This window comes from Lithobates pipiens, unplaced genomic scaffold (genome assembly GCF_037356315.1).
Source record: "Lithobates pipiens isolate NorthernLeopardFrog02 unplaced genomic scaffold, aLitPip1_a1.2 Scaffold_3, whole genome shotgun sequence".
Taxonomy (NCBI): Eukaryota; Metazoa; Chordata; class Amphibia; order Anura; family Ranidae; genus Lithobates; species Lithobates pipiens.
Window position 1 is genome coordinate 168,557,634 of NW_027507790.1, and position 15,871 is coordinate 168,573,504.

The 15,871-nt window shown below is 44.7% G+C and overlaps 1 protein-coding gene across 2 annotated transcripts in view; it reads right to left on the reverse strand.

The window, feature by feature from the left end:
- Positions 1-430: 430 nt before the first annotated feature.
- FAM151B (family with sequence similarity 151 member B) overlaps positions 431-15,871 on the reverse strand; it is a 102,401-nt gene continuing 86,960 nt past the window's right edge. For both annotated transcript variants that reach the window (XM_077462467.1, XM_077462466.1), the window contains exons 5-6: positions 10,531-10,666; positions 431-2,099 (exon numbers count right to left, since the gene is read on the reverse strand). In XM_077462467.1, coding sequence (XP_077318593.1) covers positions 1,931-2,099; positions 10,531-10,666 — 305 coding nt within the window. In that variant the 3' untranslated portion in view covers positions 431-1,930. The remainder of the gene's footprint in view (positions 2,100-10,530; positions 10,667-15,871) is intronic.

The window sequence follows — 15,871 nt, forward strand, 5'->3', positions numbered from 1 at the left end:
AGTAAAACGTATGTAGGGAGATTTGTTTCATCACTGTGTATCATCTCAGGCTGTTAACTTAACGGGGGTATATGTGAGGGTGCACAACCACTTTAACACTCTACCCATATACACCTAAGCCACACCCATGTTTCCCTGCTGCACACTCAGCTTTTTTTTTACATCTTGCAAAGTTGGGAGGAATGAAAGAGCAACAGATTTTCAAAAGAGGAAAACCTTCCCAGCAAATGGAATGTTAGGAGCAGCCAGGCACCTTCAGGTCAATAAATATAAGAATAGAGTACAAACTTGATTTGGGCACTGTTTTTGCTGGTTTAATAAAGCAATTTATGCACATTAGGGACTCACTACCAATAAATGTATGCAGTATTACAGCTGTGCATTGTCAGGCTCCAACCTTACTCAGTATGAAAAGACCATGCAAGATCTGTTTTGAGAAGAACATTTTTAATAGACTAGTACCAAATCAATATAGCATAGATATTTTCAAACCTAAAAATATATACTCTTATAACAACCCCCAGCTTTATAGTACTCTACCAAAAGGAACGTTTGGATCAAGGCTCACAACACTCCTGACTGGGCCCAATTCCAAATAATTGCTTTGACAAGCAAGTGTGAAGCTCACTTTGCAAATAAATACTACAATTAGGCATTGTGGTTTTGTGTATTTTGTAATTGTGTCTTTCCTTGAATATCTGAATTGGTATATTTCCTGCTGATCTACACTTACTGGCTTGTCTTGTGACTCTGCGACTCCCTTCTGTACGGATTCTATTCTTCCCTACAGGTGATGTCACTGTCTTGATTGAACAAGCTACTTTGCTTGATCACCATGATCTGTCTCTGACTTCCGCCAGTTTCAGATCTTGAACCCATTCCTGGCACCCCTACTACATCACTATTTAGGTCACCCTATTATATCCTTAGGGCTACTGACTAGGAGTGAATAATGCTAGTACAAAAATGTAGAGTGAGCAACATAGTTTATCCAGATATAAAATAAACACCATCACAGAGACCCTGGTTTTTAGGTAGCTTTGTGTGCAGGTGTCACAGATTACAAACGTTAAAGATAACATTTTACCTTACCCTTTATCTTGGTCCTCCGATTCCTAAAACTACCCCATACATCTAACTCCCCGCAAAATGGATTTTAAATTGGTGGATCGCCAATTTTTCCATACTTGCAGCATTTTTAAATAGATAAAACATGGGCCAATGCAGGTATTGGAAATGAGTACTAAATAGTTTTTTTTGTTTTGCTTTATTTTGCCCTGGCTTACACCTTAAAGCGGAGTTACACTCCTTTTTTTCGTTTATTAAAAGTCAGCAGCTACAAAAAGTGTAGCTGGTGACTTTTAATAAACAAACTCACCTGTCCCATGGTCCAACGATGTGGGCACACGAAGCCTCGCTCCTCTCCCTCTCCTCTGCGCCAGCATTGCAAGTGTGGGCACCCGGCTGTGACAGCTTGCAGCTTCACAACCGGGTTGTGCATTGCGCATGCGTGAGTCGTGCTGCGCCTTCTCAGTGGCCGGGCAATCTTCTGGCACCTGTGATGTGTTCCAGAAGATTGCAGAAAGGGAGGGGGAAGAGGAGGAGTCACCTAGGCGGGAAGAGCAGAAGTGGGATCTGGGGACCTGTCAAAACTAGGTACTTGCCTCCCCCCCCCAAAAAAAAATGACATACCAAATGTGGCATGTAATGCAGGAGTGCTTAAAGCGGAAGTTCCACTTTTGGGGGTGTAATCTTACCCGATATTTCATCTAAAACCCTAACCCTTGCATTAGCCTTACTTCTAACACCATGTTAGAAGTAAGAAGTCAGTACTGAAAGTATAAAGACCTTAATGGCATTAAAACCACAAGGTCCCTGCACCAAAATGAAGCAGCCACAAGATGAACAGAACCAGTTTGATTATCACATTTTAAGAGAGTTGCCTTTTAAATTTCTGATCCACTGTCTCCTTGAATTGACTCTTGTGAGGCTCAAATAAATCATAAAATATCTGGTGTTTCTTAGAGTGCTCTCGGATGTATAACAGGTCCTCCACTGAATAGATGTCGTCTTTTCCAGCCCAGACAGTCAAGCTGTACCTGCAATAAGTCATTGTTATTGATTATCACGCTCTGTGCTGAACTTGAGTTGACAAGTGAACAGTGTTATGACTTGCTTCCAACAATATCTATTGCTTAATAGGTCTCCATCTAGAATACAGTAAGAACCATGATTACAGATTAGTAATTTTACTGGACAATCATGGTTTCCTACATGGGCAAGGAACAAATTGGTTCAGTGACACAAAGCAGCTAAACTATTGTCAATTTGAGGAAGAGAATGGAGAGATTTAATCATTAATATTTCAGGTCTTAGCACTCTTTTTAATTTTTACATTTCACACTTAATATTTTTTATCAGTAAAAGACTAAACACACCTAAAAGACACAAACAAATCTAAACAGTTATAGCTGGCCTTAGCTATTGTTGTTAAAGGTATAACACCAGGAAAGTGGTATATGTTATTTCTTGCACCATAAACCGGAAAATTGTATACTTACCTTTCCGTAATTTTCCTTTCCTGTCGCATCTTCATGGCAGCATACACTCTGGGTTGTGACTCCGCCCCCACAACCTGATAGGACCACATAGCTATAAGATGAAGATACGCCCCCCGCCTCGGTATTCTCTGTATATATGAATCACCTTTGTGGGTGGGATATTGTATGCTGCCATGAAGATGCGACAGGAAAGGAAAATTACGGAAAGGTAAGTATACAATTTTCCGGTTTCCTGTCGCATCATGGCAGCATACACTCTGGGGATTAACTCGCAGACTGGGTGGGAGATGCAAAGGTAAACGTTTATTAGCAAGGAATAGAAGAGTTGGCTTGAATAATGGACTTTCCAAATTCTACTGTTGATAGCCGAGCTGAGTCCACCTTGTAGTGAGAGATAAAGGTGTTCCTGGAGGACCAAGTGGCCGCTCTGCAGATGGTTTCCGCTGAGACCCTACAATTCGCTGCCCTGGAGGTGGCCACTGCTCTGGTGGAATGAGCCCTCAGGTCTTCAGGAATTTGCAGCTCACTCAGCAAGTAGGCCTTTTTAATGGTCTTCACCAACCAGGAGGCAATGGTTCGGGCCGATGCTGCTTGACCTCTCCTAAGGCCGTAGGGAATGATGAAGAGGTTCTCCGATCTTCTAAAGGATTTGGACATGGAAAGATATTTTATGATGTTGCCCCTTACATCCAGAGGATGAGGGTCGCCCTGGTCTGTGTTAAGAGCTGGCAAGTTGATTTCCTGGTTGAAGTGAAAAGAGGATGCCACCTTTGGGATAAAGCGATCCGAGGGTCTTAGAACTACCCTGTCCGGATGGATGATCAGATACGGCTCCTTAATCAGTAATGCTTGCATCTCTGAAACTCTCTTCGCTGATGTGATTGCCACCAGGAAGGCAACTTTTAGTGTCAGGTGCCAGAGGGAGGTGTTTTCCAGCGGAAAAAAGGGTTCTTTGGATAGTACCTCTAAGACGACTGATAGGTCCCATGTTGGAAAGGAGGGCTTCCTAGGTGGTCTTAGTTTAAGACAGGCCTTCTGAAATTGCATAACAAGGGGATCGTGAGCCCATTTTACCCCTGTCAGGGCGGATAGAGCTGACACCTGAACTTTCAGAGTACTAGAGCTAAGACCTTTGTCTAAGCCTGATTGCAGGAACTCTAGGATCAGAGGAGCCGAAAGGGAGGATAGATCCCGGCCAAGGTCCTGAGAGAAGGAAACAAACCTCTCCCAGACCCTGCGGTAGGTGCAGTTGGTGGTAGGTTTTCTGGCCTGGAGCAGGGTATCAACTACCTTCTGGGAGCAGCCCTGACCTAGATACCTAGCCCTCTCAGCCTCCAAGCCATCAAGTGCAGCCTCCCCGGATCTGGATGTAGTAGCTGGCCCTGGGAGAGCAAGTCGGCTGACAGGGGAAGAGCAAGAGGGTCTGCTGTGCTCAGTTGTAGGAGGGTGGTGAACCATGGCCTCCTGGGCCAAAAAGGAATCACCGCTATCACCAATGCTGTTGATCTCTTGAGCCTTAAGAGAAATCTCGCTATCAGGGGAGTCGGAGGGAAGATATACCCGAGATGGAAATTCCAGGGATACCGGAGGCAATCTGTCCCCTCCGCTGAGTGAAAGGGAAACCTCGAAAGGAACCTTCGGGACTTGGAGTTTGACGGAGTCGCAGCAAGGTCTATGTCTGGTTGACCCCAGGTCTGGCAGATGAGGGAGAAGGCCTGAGGGCTCAGGGACCACTCGTTGTTGGAGGCGAACTCCCTGCTGAGCGTGTCGGCTAAGATGTTTTCGACCCCCGGGATGTAAGTCGCCCTCAGGTCTGACAGGTTCAACTGTGCCCATTCCATCACAGGGAGAACTTCCTGCATCATGGAGGGACTCCTGGTCCCCCCCTGTCTGTTTATGTAGGCGACAGCAACCTTGTTGTCCATCCTTAAGAGGACCTGCTTCCCCCTTAAAAGGGAGCTGAAAGCCAGGAGAGCCTGGAGGGCCGCCCTCATCTCCAGCACGTTCGATACCGAGTCCCGTACTTCGAAAGGCCAACAGCCCTGCACTACATGGGACTGGTAGTGGGCTCCCCAACCTTCTAGACTGGCATCCGTGGTCACTACCTCCTGAGGAGGGATGACTATGTGTTTTTAATTGTTTAAGTTGTGGGGACGAGTCCACCAACGCAATGAGCGCCTGACTGTCTCCGAGATCCTGATCGTCTGGGTCATGGATGAACCATCCCACTGATGTAGGAAGGAGTTCTGCAGAGGTCTGGTGTGCCACTGCGCCCAACGGACCATAGGAATGATCGCTGATAGGGAGCCTAGAAGGCTGAGGCATACTCTGGCCGACAGGGATCTTGCTAAAATGGCCTTCCTCACCTTCCGAACCAACAGGGAAGACTTCTCCGGAGGCAGCTGCACTGTATTCAACTGGGTATCTAGTTGGGCTCCTAAGAAGATCATTCTCTGGGTGGGCCAAGTCTGGCTCTTCCCCCAGTTTATCAGCCATCCCAGATTCTGCAAAGTGGAGACGAGGATCTTCCGACGTTGTAACAGCGACTCCCGGCTGTCTGAGAGGAGGAGAATATCATCCAGATAATGGTGGACTCGCAGCCCCCTCTCCCTCAGATGCGCGATAACGGGAAGAAGGACCTTTGTAAAGGTCCTGGGAGCCGTAGAAATTCCAAACGGAAGACTTCGGAACTGAAAGTGTCTGTGGTTTAGCGAAAAGCAGAGGAACTTTTGGAGTTCTGAATGGATAGGGATATGGAGGTAGGCGTCCTGTAGATCTATGGAAAGCATCCAGTCCCCCAGATTTATGGCCTGGAGGATAGACTGGAGGCTCTCTATTTTGAAAGCTTCTACCCGGATAGAGCGGTTTAATTTTTTTAGATCCAGGACCGGACGCAAGTCCCCTGATTTCTTTTTTACTAGAAATAGAGGGGAATAGTACCCCTGACCTCTTTGGGATAGGGGCACCTCCATAATTGCTTCCTTTTGGAACAGATCCTGAACGTATCGAGCCAAGGCTAACCTCTTTGGCCGGGATGACGGGAGGTTTGTTGGGCAAAAATGGTCCCCCGGGGGAAGTCCCCTGAATGACCATCTGTGCCCGAAGTGAATGGTGGCTAACGTCCAGGGGTCGCTTATCATTTCCGCCCAGACCAGCGTGAACTTTGAGAGTCTGGCCCCCACCACTGCTGGCTGGTCAGTAGATGCTGGGGTCCTGGGCTTCTGGAACTTCAGGAAGGATGTTTGAGGGGCCTTCCAGTTCCTTCTGTACTCCCTACCAGGCCTGTAGGACTTGGCATCCCTGTACCTGTCCGGGAGGTTACGCTTAAAGGGAGGAGGCCTCTGAAGCTTTGGCTTTCTATCCGAGGGGATAAGCCCTGATTTTCCGCCAGTAACCTTAGAAATAGCAGAGTCCAATTTGGCGCCGAAAAGATTCTCGCCATCATACGGGATGCGGCACCAATTGGACTTGGAAGCAGGATCTGCCGCCCAGGGTTTGAGCCAGAGAGCCCGTCTGGCCATTACCGAGGACAACATAGCCCTGGATGCAGACTTAATAGCATCCACAGATGCCTCTGCCACAAAATCCCCTGCAAGGCTTAGTTCTTGCAGGGCCCTAACTATCTGGTCCTGATCAGCGCCCTCGCATACAAGCTTTTCTGTGCTTGCTGACCAACTGGCAATCGCCTTACCCACAGCTGCAAGAACCACTGCTGGCCTGCATACGCCTCCTGCTGCTAGGTAAGCTCTTTTGAGATCAGTATCAATCTTCCTATCTAGGACGTCCTTGAATGACACGGCGTCCTCGATAGGGAGCGTAGCGTGCCTGGCCAGGCGCATGAGGGATGCATCCACCACTGGCGGGGACACAAGAGATTTAATTTTAGCCTCCTTTAGAGGATATAGTTTGGCAAGCCGATTGTTAAGACTTGCTTTCTTCTCGGGTCTCTGCCACTCGTCTCTGATAAGTTCCTCCAACTCATCAATGAAGGGGAAGGCTTCGGGTTCTCTTTTCAGGTATGGGAAATATTTTCTCTTTTTGGGTTGGGCCTCCTGGGGTTCCTCCCAGCTAATGGCCTCCTTCACTGACCTCACAAAAGGCTCTATTAGGGAGAAATCAAAGCCAGCTGAAGCCTCTAGTTCTTCCTCATCTGAAGGAAAATCATGCTCTCTGGAAGTACTTGGGGAAGCCGGCGAAGCACCCCGTGGAGATAACTCCATGTCCGGAGCAACACGTGGGGCAGAAGACTCCGTGAGCTCTCTGTGTTCTTGCCCTTTTTCTCTGGTGGCTTCTTCAAAGCACCTGCGGCATGCCAACCTGTCTGGAAGGGCTATGGCCCCGCATACCCAGCAGGTATTTTCAGAAGGATGGGAGTGGTGTACTGGTGAATGGCGCCTCCGGTCAGGGGATCTTCTTTGGCGGGAATGGCTGCGCCTTGAAGGAGACCTGGAGCGACTCCTCATGCGACTCCCTTTCCCTGAGCGACTTCCATCACCCGAATGGCTCCGCCTATGGCCAGAGCGGTTTCTTCTATGCGAGGAATCTCTGCGAGATGATCTTGCGGACCTGATGGGGCTAACCATTTAGGTAGCGTTAGTGCGTCCTGCTCTCTTTTTCGATCTTCTCTACTTACCAAACTCCTCCCCTCTTACCTAGTATGCTGGTGGTGATCTGCTGGAGCAGTGGTCTCCATGAATAGGGAACAGAGGAAGCCTGAAGACACAGGTAACACAAAAAGGGTAAGGGAGATAAAGCCACAACAGAAACAAGAGGGGAATAGAGAGAAGAAAAATACAGGGGAGATACTTACCAAACAGAGAGGCAACACTGGGGCAGAAAAAACAGAAAAGCAGCAGTCATGAAATTCAGCTGAGCACAAAAACAGGCAAAAAAGCATCTGCATTAAAAAAAAAAGGCATCTTCCCCTTTTAAAATTGGAGCCAGGTTCACGACCCGCCCGCACATGCTCAGTAGCGCCATGCGGCCGCCGGCGCCATCTTGGAAAAGGGAAAAGACATAGATAGACATACACAGGCTGCCCAAAGTGCACAGTGAGCATGTGCAAAGCGGCAGAGTGACCAGGAAGAATGCTGATGCTACTATGGTACTACAGAGCTCAGGAAAAGGTAAAATATGGCAGAGAGGCAACACTAGGGAAAGGCACCAGACAACCTAAGATGACAAGGGATACTGAAGGCAGAGAGTATGCTGTCAAGCTGCAGACAGAGTGACACCAGGGAGGAAGAGGAAACCGGAGACCACCGCAGGTACTAAGCCTGTTTAAGGCTTAAAGACCAATCTTTTTGTTATATGCCTTCAGCCTGTTTAAGGCTTACTTCCAAGGGCTATAGAGGCAATGCTCTGTTTGCAGAGAAAAAGTATTCATACCCCTGAGATCACCAGAGTGGGGTTCCTTCCATTTAGCTTCCTTTAGAGGCTGTACCGGTAAGGACTTCCACCCAGGAGAGGCTAGAACCTGGCTGGGGCGAAGCGGTAAGAGGGTGATGATCCGTGCGGTCCCAACAGGTGAGGAAAAATAAGAGGAGAATACCGAGGCGGGGGGCGTATCTTCATCTTATAGCTATGTGGTCCTATCAGGTTGTGGGGGCGGAGTCACAACCCAGAGTGTATGCTGCCATGATGCGACAGGAAAGCCTCATACACACGATAGGACTTTGTACAAAATTCCAAGGGAAAGTTTGTACAAAGGGCGTCGGCCCTGAACTTGTATTGCATACACACAGCAGGACTTTTTCAGCCAACTTTCACCAAATCACGTGGTTTTTCTGCTCTTTACTGCCACCTTTGGTCAACTTCTGTATTGTTGTCTGATCTTTTGCATTGGTTCTGAGCATGCCTGTTCGCACTTTGTACAAAAGTCCTATGGTTTTCTGTACACACGTTCAGACTTTGCTCTATCGGACTTTTGTTGCCAGAAAGTTTGTCCGTTCGCACAGCCAACAAAAGTCTGATGAAAACCAAAAAAGTTTGTCCGATTGAGCATACACACGGTTGAATGTTGCTCCAAAACAGCTAATTTGCATGTTTGTTGTCAAAAAGTCTGATCGTGTGTATGGGCCTTCAGTTAGGTTCAGTATGTTGGGTGTTCTAGCAGGCCCATGAGAATTAGGATAGCCAAACACTACTGTGCAGGTCAAGATGTCATCACCACAAATGTTTCCCGACATTTGTGAACACCCATACTGGGTCTATGAGTTAATTTCGTTTTGTGTTATCTTCTTCTTGATGAAGCTTTCTGGATTTTTAGGTTACAAACTAGAATGTCATTGGCACTTAAATCGGTAGTAAACCCCTTTCATCAACTTTCTTTTAAATTAATCATTCCAAGCAAATGTACTGTGTGCCCAGCCTCCTGATTGCTTTCAGTGTAATCACTCGATTTGTGTGCAATGACATCACCGGCACATTCGCTGTTTACCTGATTTTTCCCAGCAAGCTCTTTGTGGCAGAAAAATTTTGTTTACATGCCGGGGTTGCGTCATTTCCTTAGCTCGGCGTCAGCCTATAACATCCCACGATACTATTACTAGTAAGACAGCAACAGAATCGGTGTACATTGGCTCCTATTAGCTAAAGAAGGTTGTCATGGTAAAAACGTAATGAAGACGAGGCTTGGATTTGGGAACTACTGCGCACACATGGGATTTTTGAAACAGAGCCCAGGTAAGGAAAGAAATGCAATACTATTCAGACGTGGAAGACGTGGAAGACAAGACTTAGAATGGTGGTGGCTGTAAACAAGAAGGAGCTTGTTACTTTTTCCTTATCTATGCGGCGCATATCTGCAAAAGAACAACATGCAATTGCTTATTTAAAATTTGGGATACAATGATGTGAGTTTACTACCGCTTTAATTATGGGTGGTGCATTGACCTGCACATGTAGGGCTCGATTTCCTAAAGGTAAATAGGATCTTCATTTAGCAAGGGAATTTTCAGCTTGCAAGGAATTTCCCCTTTACTGACTCAATCATGTGCAAGCAAAAATACAGTTTTTTTGTTTTTAGTTGCATGTACATTTTTACAACATTCACTAAGCTAGTAAAAATCCCCTGGCATAGTGAACAGCCTGTCTGCCTTTAGTAAATAAATCACAGAGTGTCTACTTTCATCTGTTCCTGCTTACTGTGTACATTTTAGTATTCTCACATACAGTATTTGTGCTTTAGTTTTATTGAATTTTATGCTTTTTGTATTGTTTTTAAGTACGCTCACTCCTATTTCTAGGAATTCCGGTCTGTATTTGCGTGATGTTTTCCACTTTTGATGATTAGAATTTGTATATAAGAGGAAGTGAGCTTTTGTATATCCAGCTAGGATTATTATAAAGATTACTATGGATCTAAATGGGGTGCTGGCTTTTTGAAGTGTGAAGATATACTAAAGCCTAGTTACATAGTTACACACTACAAGTTTTTTTTTTTGTTCAACCCAGGAGGCTGAACGAAAAAAACCTGACAGCTCAGGTCTGAGCCGATGTACTAACAATATGATGTTAGTACAGCGATCTCCCCTGCTGTTCTATTGTGTTCTGAAAAGGGGATGCCTCCCCCACCAGAACACTCCGGTCAGTGGCTTCTGTCGGACTGGCTGAGGTACACACGGGCTGAATGTCAGCCGGTTTCTTCTGAACAGCCTGATGCCCCCCTGACATTCGGCCGTGTGTACTAGGCTTCGAAGCCCAAATTCAGGAAACTTGAAAATCATTCTTTGCAGTGAAGCCACCTACACAATTTCTTGTTTAGGTGTAGGGGATTTGTTAAAGTAGATTTACTTACCTGGTGACTACAGCAAAAAAAAAAAAACAACAACAACAGGTATGAACTGACAGTGGTAGAGGGCGAGGCAATGCTTATGTAGTCACCCATATGCTGAATCAGTTAGTTCCACATAACATAATACACAACTCATAACCTAAATAAAACTATTATCCATCTGCATAGGATTACCTGTCTGAGGTCTGCAACAGCCACTGTAGCGCAGGCCAGGACTGTCTCACTAGCGCCGCCCTCACTGGAAAAGTCACTTGTTGGCTCAAAGTATTACATATCTCTGCCATTTCTTTAGCCATCTCCCAGCTGTATCCTGCAAAACCAACACATACTTTATTAAACATTTTAAAACTGTCATCACTTACACTATTTCCTGCCACAAAAACTGGCCATGACCATGATTTATGCACAATGTGAGTTCATGAATCTTATATAAAAAAAAAAAAAAGCACTCACAGGCACTCATCTTTCCCCTAATGATCAGGTGAATCTACATCCAATCAATCTGCCTGAGCACCCCATCTCAAGGTCTGTGACACAGCTATGAAATTATTAGCTAGAATGGTGGAGAGAGCTAGAGATGCATACTGGGTATCTCTACAAACAGTAATACAACAATTACTCCCTCAGCAGGCATTCGATCATCCAGGTGAATTATGTGGACATTGCATAATTCACCATTTTAAAGTGTATCTAAACTCAAACACTTAAAGTGGTATTAAAGTAAATTTTTTTGTTTTTTAAAAAAACAATGACATACTTACCTACTCTGTGCAACAATATCGCACTAAACCATCCCTTACTTCTACTTTGGTGGTCCCCCGCTGGCGCTCTACACTCCTCCCCTCTTTCGAGTGCCCCCATAGTATGCCGTGCAGGGATTTTCCCTAATTTTCTGTTTTGTCTACAGAACTGGAAGCAAAGGAAAATCTTCCCAATAGAGTAAAGATAGGAAAAAAACAAAAACTGAGGTTTACACCCTTCCTTACTACATAAAAAAATTAAAAAATGTCATGAAAAAAGCGTATGAATCTTGGGGGAAAATGTGTGAATAATAAATAAATGGAACCGGCGCCAATAAAAAAACAAAAACAAAACAAACAAAAAAGTTTGCTGCATCTGAAATTAGTGAAGACTAATAAAGAACGAATGCTGTGGTAAAGGGCACTCCCAATGCTATCATTAAAATGCAAAAAGTGATTTATACAAATGTGTGAATCTTGTGTAAAAGAATGTGATTTCACAAGGTCCTAAATGTTTACAAGGATTAGACCCCTTTCCCACAGGGTGGACTCTGCTGACTCCGCTCCCTGCTGGGGATCACCTGCTGATCAGAGCAGAAGAGCAGAGCGGGCGAATGACACATCCGTGTCCGCTCAGTGTTTGCAGAGCAGACACTGACAGAGCCCACTCTGCTCTATGGGCAGCTGCTGTCTGTTTACACCTGCCCTTTGATCAGATCCACCTAAATGGAGGACGGACCCCCTTCCATTTTTTTTTCTAGAACGGACTGGAGGTAGGCGGGTGAAAATGGCTTTTACACCCACCTGTCCATAGGGCTGAATGGACCAATTGATCAGGTCCACCTGAAAAACCTTTGTGTGAAATGGGCCTTATTGTATAAAATTGTATTTTACAAGGGAAAGATGTAAAAAGGCCCATACACACGATCAGACTTTTTGACAACAAACATGCAAATTAGCTGTTTTGGAGCAACATCCGACCGTGTGTACGCTCCATCGGACAAACTTTTTTGGTTTTCATCGGACTTTTGTTGGCTGTGCGAACGGACAAACTTTCTGGCAACAAAAGTCCGATGGAGCAAAGTCTGATCGTGTGTACAGAAAACCATAGGACTTTTGTACAAAGTCCTATCGTGTGTATGAGGCTTTATACACACTTTCAAAACAAAGATGAATGGATACATGAGTAAATGAAGGGACCCCTCAAAACTTAAAAGATAACTTTACTTTTTAGAAAAAAAATAATACATGCACATTTGTTTGCAGGTAAATAAAAAAGTGCATTTATTATTTTATTTTTTGGAGTCTGTAAAGCATTGCACCAGCGAACAGATCGCTAGTGCCATGCAGGGCTCCAGCAGATCTGCCAGCGTATCTGTGTGCCCATAAATCCCGTACGTGCATGCAGATACAATCTGACAGGAAGAGAGAATGAACGCTGTGGTAGTTCACTGAAAACTACAAGCTAACAGCCAATGTGATTAATGAGATTAAAGCTGGAATCACACTATACAACATTGTTGTTCGATTGATTTCCTTTATATTTACCAAAACAATGTAATGCAAGGGCTTGCATACAAATACAAATTGAAACTGTTAAGGTTTGACCTCATATTATATGGTTTTGCTAAATCTAAGGCCCCATGCACACGAGACGCTGTTAAACGCACGTTCAGAGGCAGTTGGACACTTTTTTCAACTGCCCCTGAACGCATGCAATGTTATCCTGTGTGTCCATGTACACAGTCTTGTTTTTTTCCTGTTTTTATGCAGTTGCGTTTAACTTAGTTTTTCCAGAAGCAACAAAATGGGTTCAGACACTTTGCTTTTCCACGTTTCAGATGCAAAACGTGGCTAAACGCGGCAATTTTTTGGACCAGAAAACTCAGAAATATGATGGTAAACCATAAAAAATACTTAAAAAATTGGTTTAAAATGTCATAATTACTTTAGATCATAGTTAGTTCATAGAGCATATATACTCACTGATGCTTTCTGATCTTGGGGAAGGTCTATAAGATATCTTTACAAACTCTTCTAGACGCAAACGTGGTAAAACGTGGCTAAGCACGGTATGAAAACGCGGCAAGACGCACATTTTTAAATGCAGGTTTCTGCTTTTTAAAACATGCGTTCGTGGACACGCATCAGCGTCTCGTGTGCATTGGGCCTAAAAAGGAAAAAATTTAAATAATATTGTATAGTGTTTATCCAGCTTAAATCGGATATCCACCCACCCCACGAAAAATTAAAAGTCAGCAGCTACAAATACTGCAGCTGCTGACTTTTAATATATCGATACTTACCTGTCCAGGGTGCCCGTGATGTAGGCTCCGCAGCCGATGTTGCTGGTAAGGCAACTCCCCGGCAGTGCAGCCTTCGGCTTCACGCCTGGTTCCCTACTGCACATGAGCGAAGTGTACATCGCATTCCAATTGGTCCGTTGGCGGAGAAAGGAGGCCAGACTTCTGCTGTACCTCGCCATGGAAAGGTCCGACAGAAGTGGTAAAGGGGAACTGTCAAAAACAGTTACCCCCCCCCGAAAGGTACCAAATGTGGCACCTGAGGGGGGGAGGAGATGAATAAGTGGAAGTTCCACATTTGGGCGAAACTCCGCTTTAAGGAGCACCATAAAACTGGATACATTCCCTGGAGCTGGCTGACCACTTGTCTTCATTGTCTTCCACTCACCTGCATATGATCTCTTGGTGGGATCTTTTGACTCGGGAAGTGGACAATTTTCACATATAGCGCACATCAGTGTCACACTTTTTGTTGTAGATTATTTCAGTTGCACTACAGTTTGTTGCATTTGCATGTAGGAAAGTTGGAGCATCATCTTTTCACTAAACACATTTGATTGTGGAGCACTGAACTATTTATGAACTTTTTGTACCATATGTTGTCATTTTTTTGTGAAAAGATCGTGGCTACTTATCCAAAAATTATTTTTGATGTAATTCACTTGATATACTGTTCAAGGCAACAAGAGTTTCACTAATCTAGTGACACTTTGCCATTTGAAAATTCACCATTGTTTGATTTTGTTTATTGCACATTGTTTATTGCATCTGTTACTGAATCATTTTTAGGATAACATTTTAGTCAAGAACAGCGCATCTTATTTATTTTACAATAGAAGTTCGGTGTTGGAAAGTTCAAGAAACTCTAACCGATCTGGTGCAGTGAGCACATAGAGTTACTGGGGGTATCTTGTCCTTGAGTGCATAAATTCTCAAGATTAGTTGCCTTATTCACCTAGCAATGGTAGACGTAGAAGCAGGGTGTCCTTTATGAGACCCTGCTGGCAATACAAGGCTGCAACTACAGTGCCTTGCGAAAGTATTCGGCCCCCTTGAACTTTTCAACCTTTTGCCACATTTCAGGCTTCACACAAAGATATAAAATTGTAATTTTTTGTGAAGAATCACCAACAAGTGGGACACAGTTGTGAAGTGGAACGAAATCTATTGGATATGTTAAACTTTTTTAGCAAATAAAAAACTGAAAAGTGGTGCATGCAAAATTATTTGGCCCCTTTACTTTCAGTGCAGCAAACTCACTCCAGAAGTTCAGCGAGGATCTCTGAATGATCCAATGTTGTCCTAAATGACTGATGGTGATAAATAGAATCCACCTGTGTGTAATCAAGTCTCTGTATAAATGCACCTGCTCTGTGATAGTCTCAGGGTTCTGTTGAAAGCGCAGAGAGCATCATGAAGACCAAGGAACACACCAGGCAGGTCCGTAATACTGTTGTGGAGAAGTTTAAAGCCGGATTTGGATACAAAAAGATTTCCCAAGCTTTAAACATCCCAAGGAGCACTGTGCAAGCGATCATTTTAAAATGGAAGGAGTATCAGACTACTGCAAATCTACCAAGACCTGGCCGTCCCTCTAAACTTTCAGCTCAGACAAGGAGAAGACTGATCAGAGATGCAGCCAAGAGGCCCATGATCACTCTGGATGAACTGCAGAGAACTACAGCTGAGGTGGGAGAGTCTGTCCATAGGACAACAATCAGTCGTACACTGCACAAATCTGGCCTTTATGGAAGAGTGGCCATTTCTCAAAGATATCCATAAAAAGTCTTGTCTAAAGTTTGCCACAAGCCACCTGGGAGACACACCAAACATGTGGAAGAAGGTGCTCTGGTCAGATGAAACCAAAATCTAACTTTTTGCCCACAATGCAAAACGATATGTTTGGCGTAAAAGGAACACAGCTCATCCCCCTCAACACACCATCCCCACTGTCAAACATGGTGGTGGCAGCATCATGGTTTGGGCCTGTTTTTCTTCAGCAGGGACAGGGAAGATGGTTAAAATTGAGGGGAAGATGGATGCAGCCAAATACAGGACCATTCTGGATGAAAACCTGTTGGAGTCTGCAAAAGACCTGAAACTGGGACGGAGATTTATCTTCCAACAAGAAGACAATGATCCCAAACATACAGCAAAATCTACAAAGGAATGGTTCACAAATAAACGTATCCAGGTGTTAGATTGGCCAAGTCAAAGTCCAGACCTGAATCCAATCGAGAATCTGTGGAAAGAGCTGAAAACTGCTGTTCATAAACGCTCTCCATCCAACCTCACTGAGCTCGAGCTGTTTTGCAAGGAAGAATGGGCAAGAATTTCAGTCTCTCGATGTGCAAAACTGATAGAGACATACCCCAAGCGACTTGCAGCTGTAATCGCAGCAAAAGGTTGCTCTACAAAGTATTAACGCAAGGGGGCCGAATAATTTTGCACGCCCCACTTTTCATTTTTTTA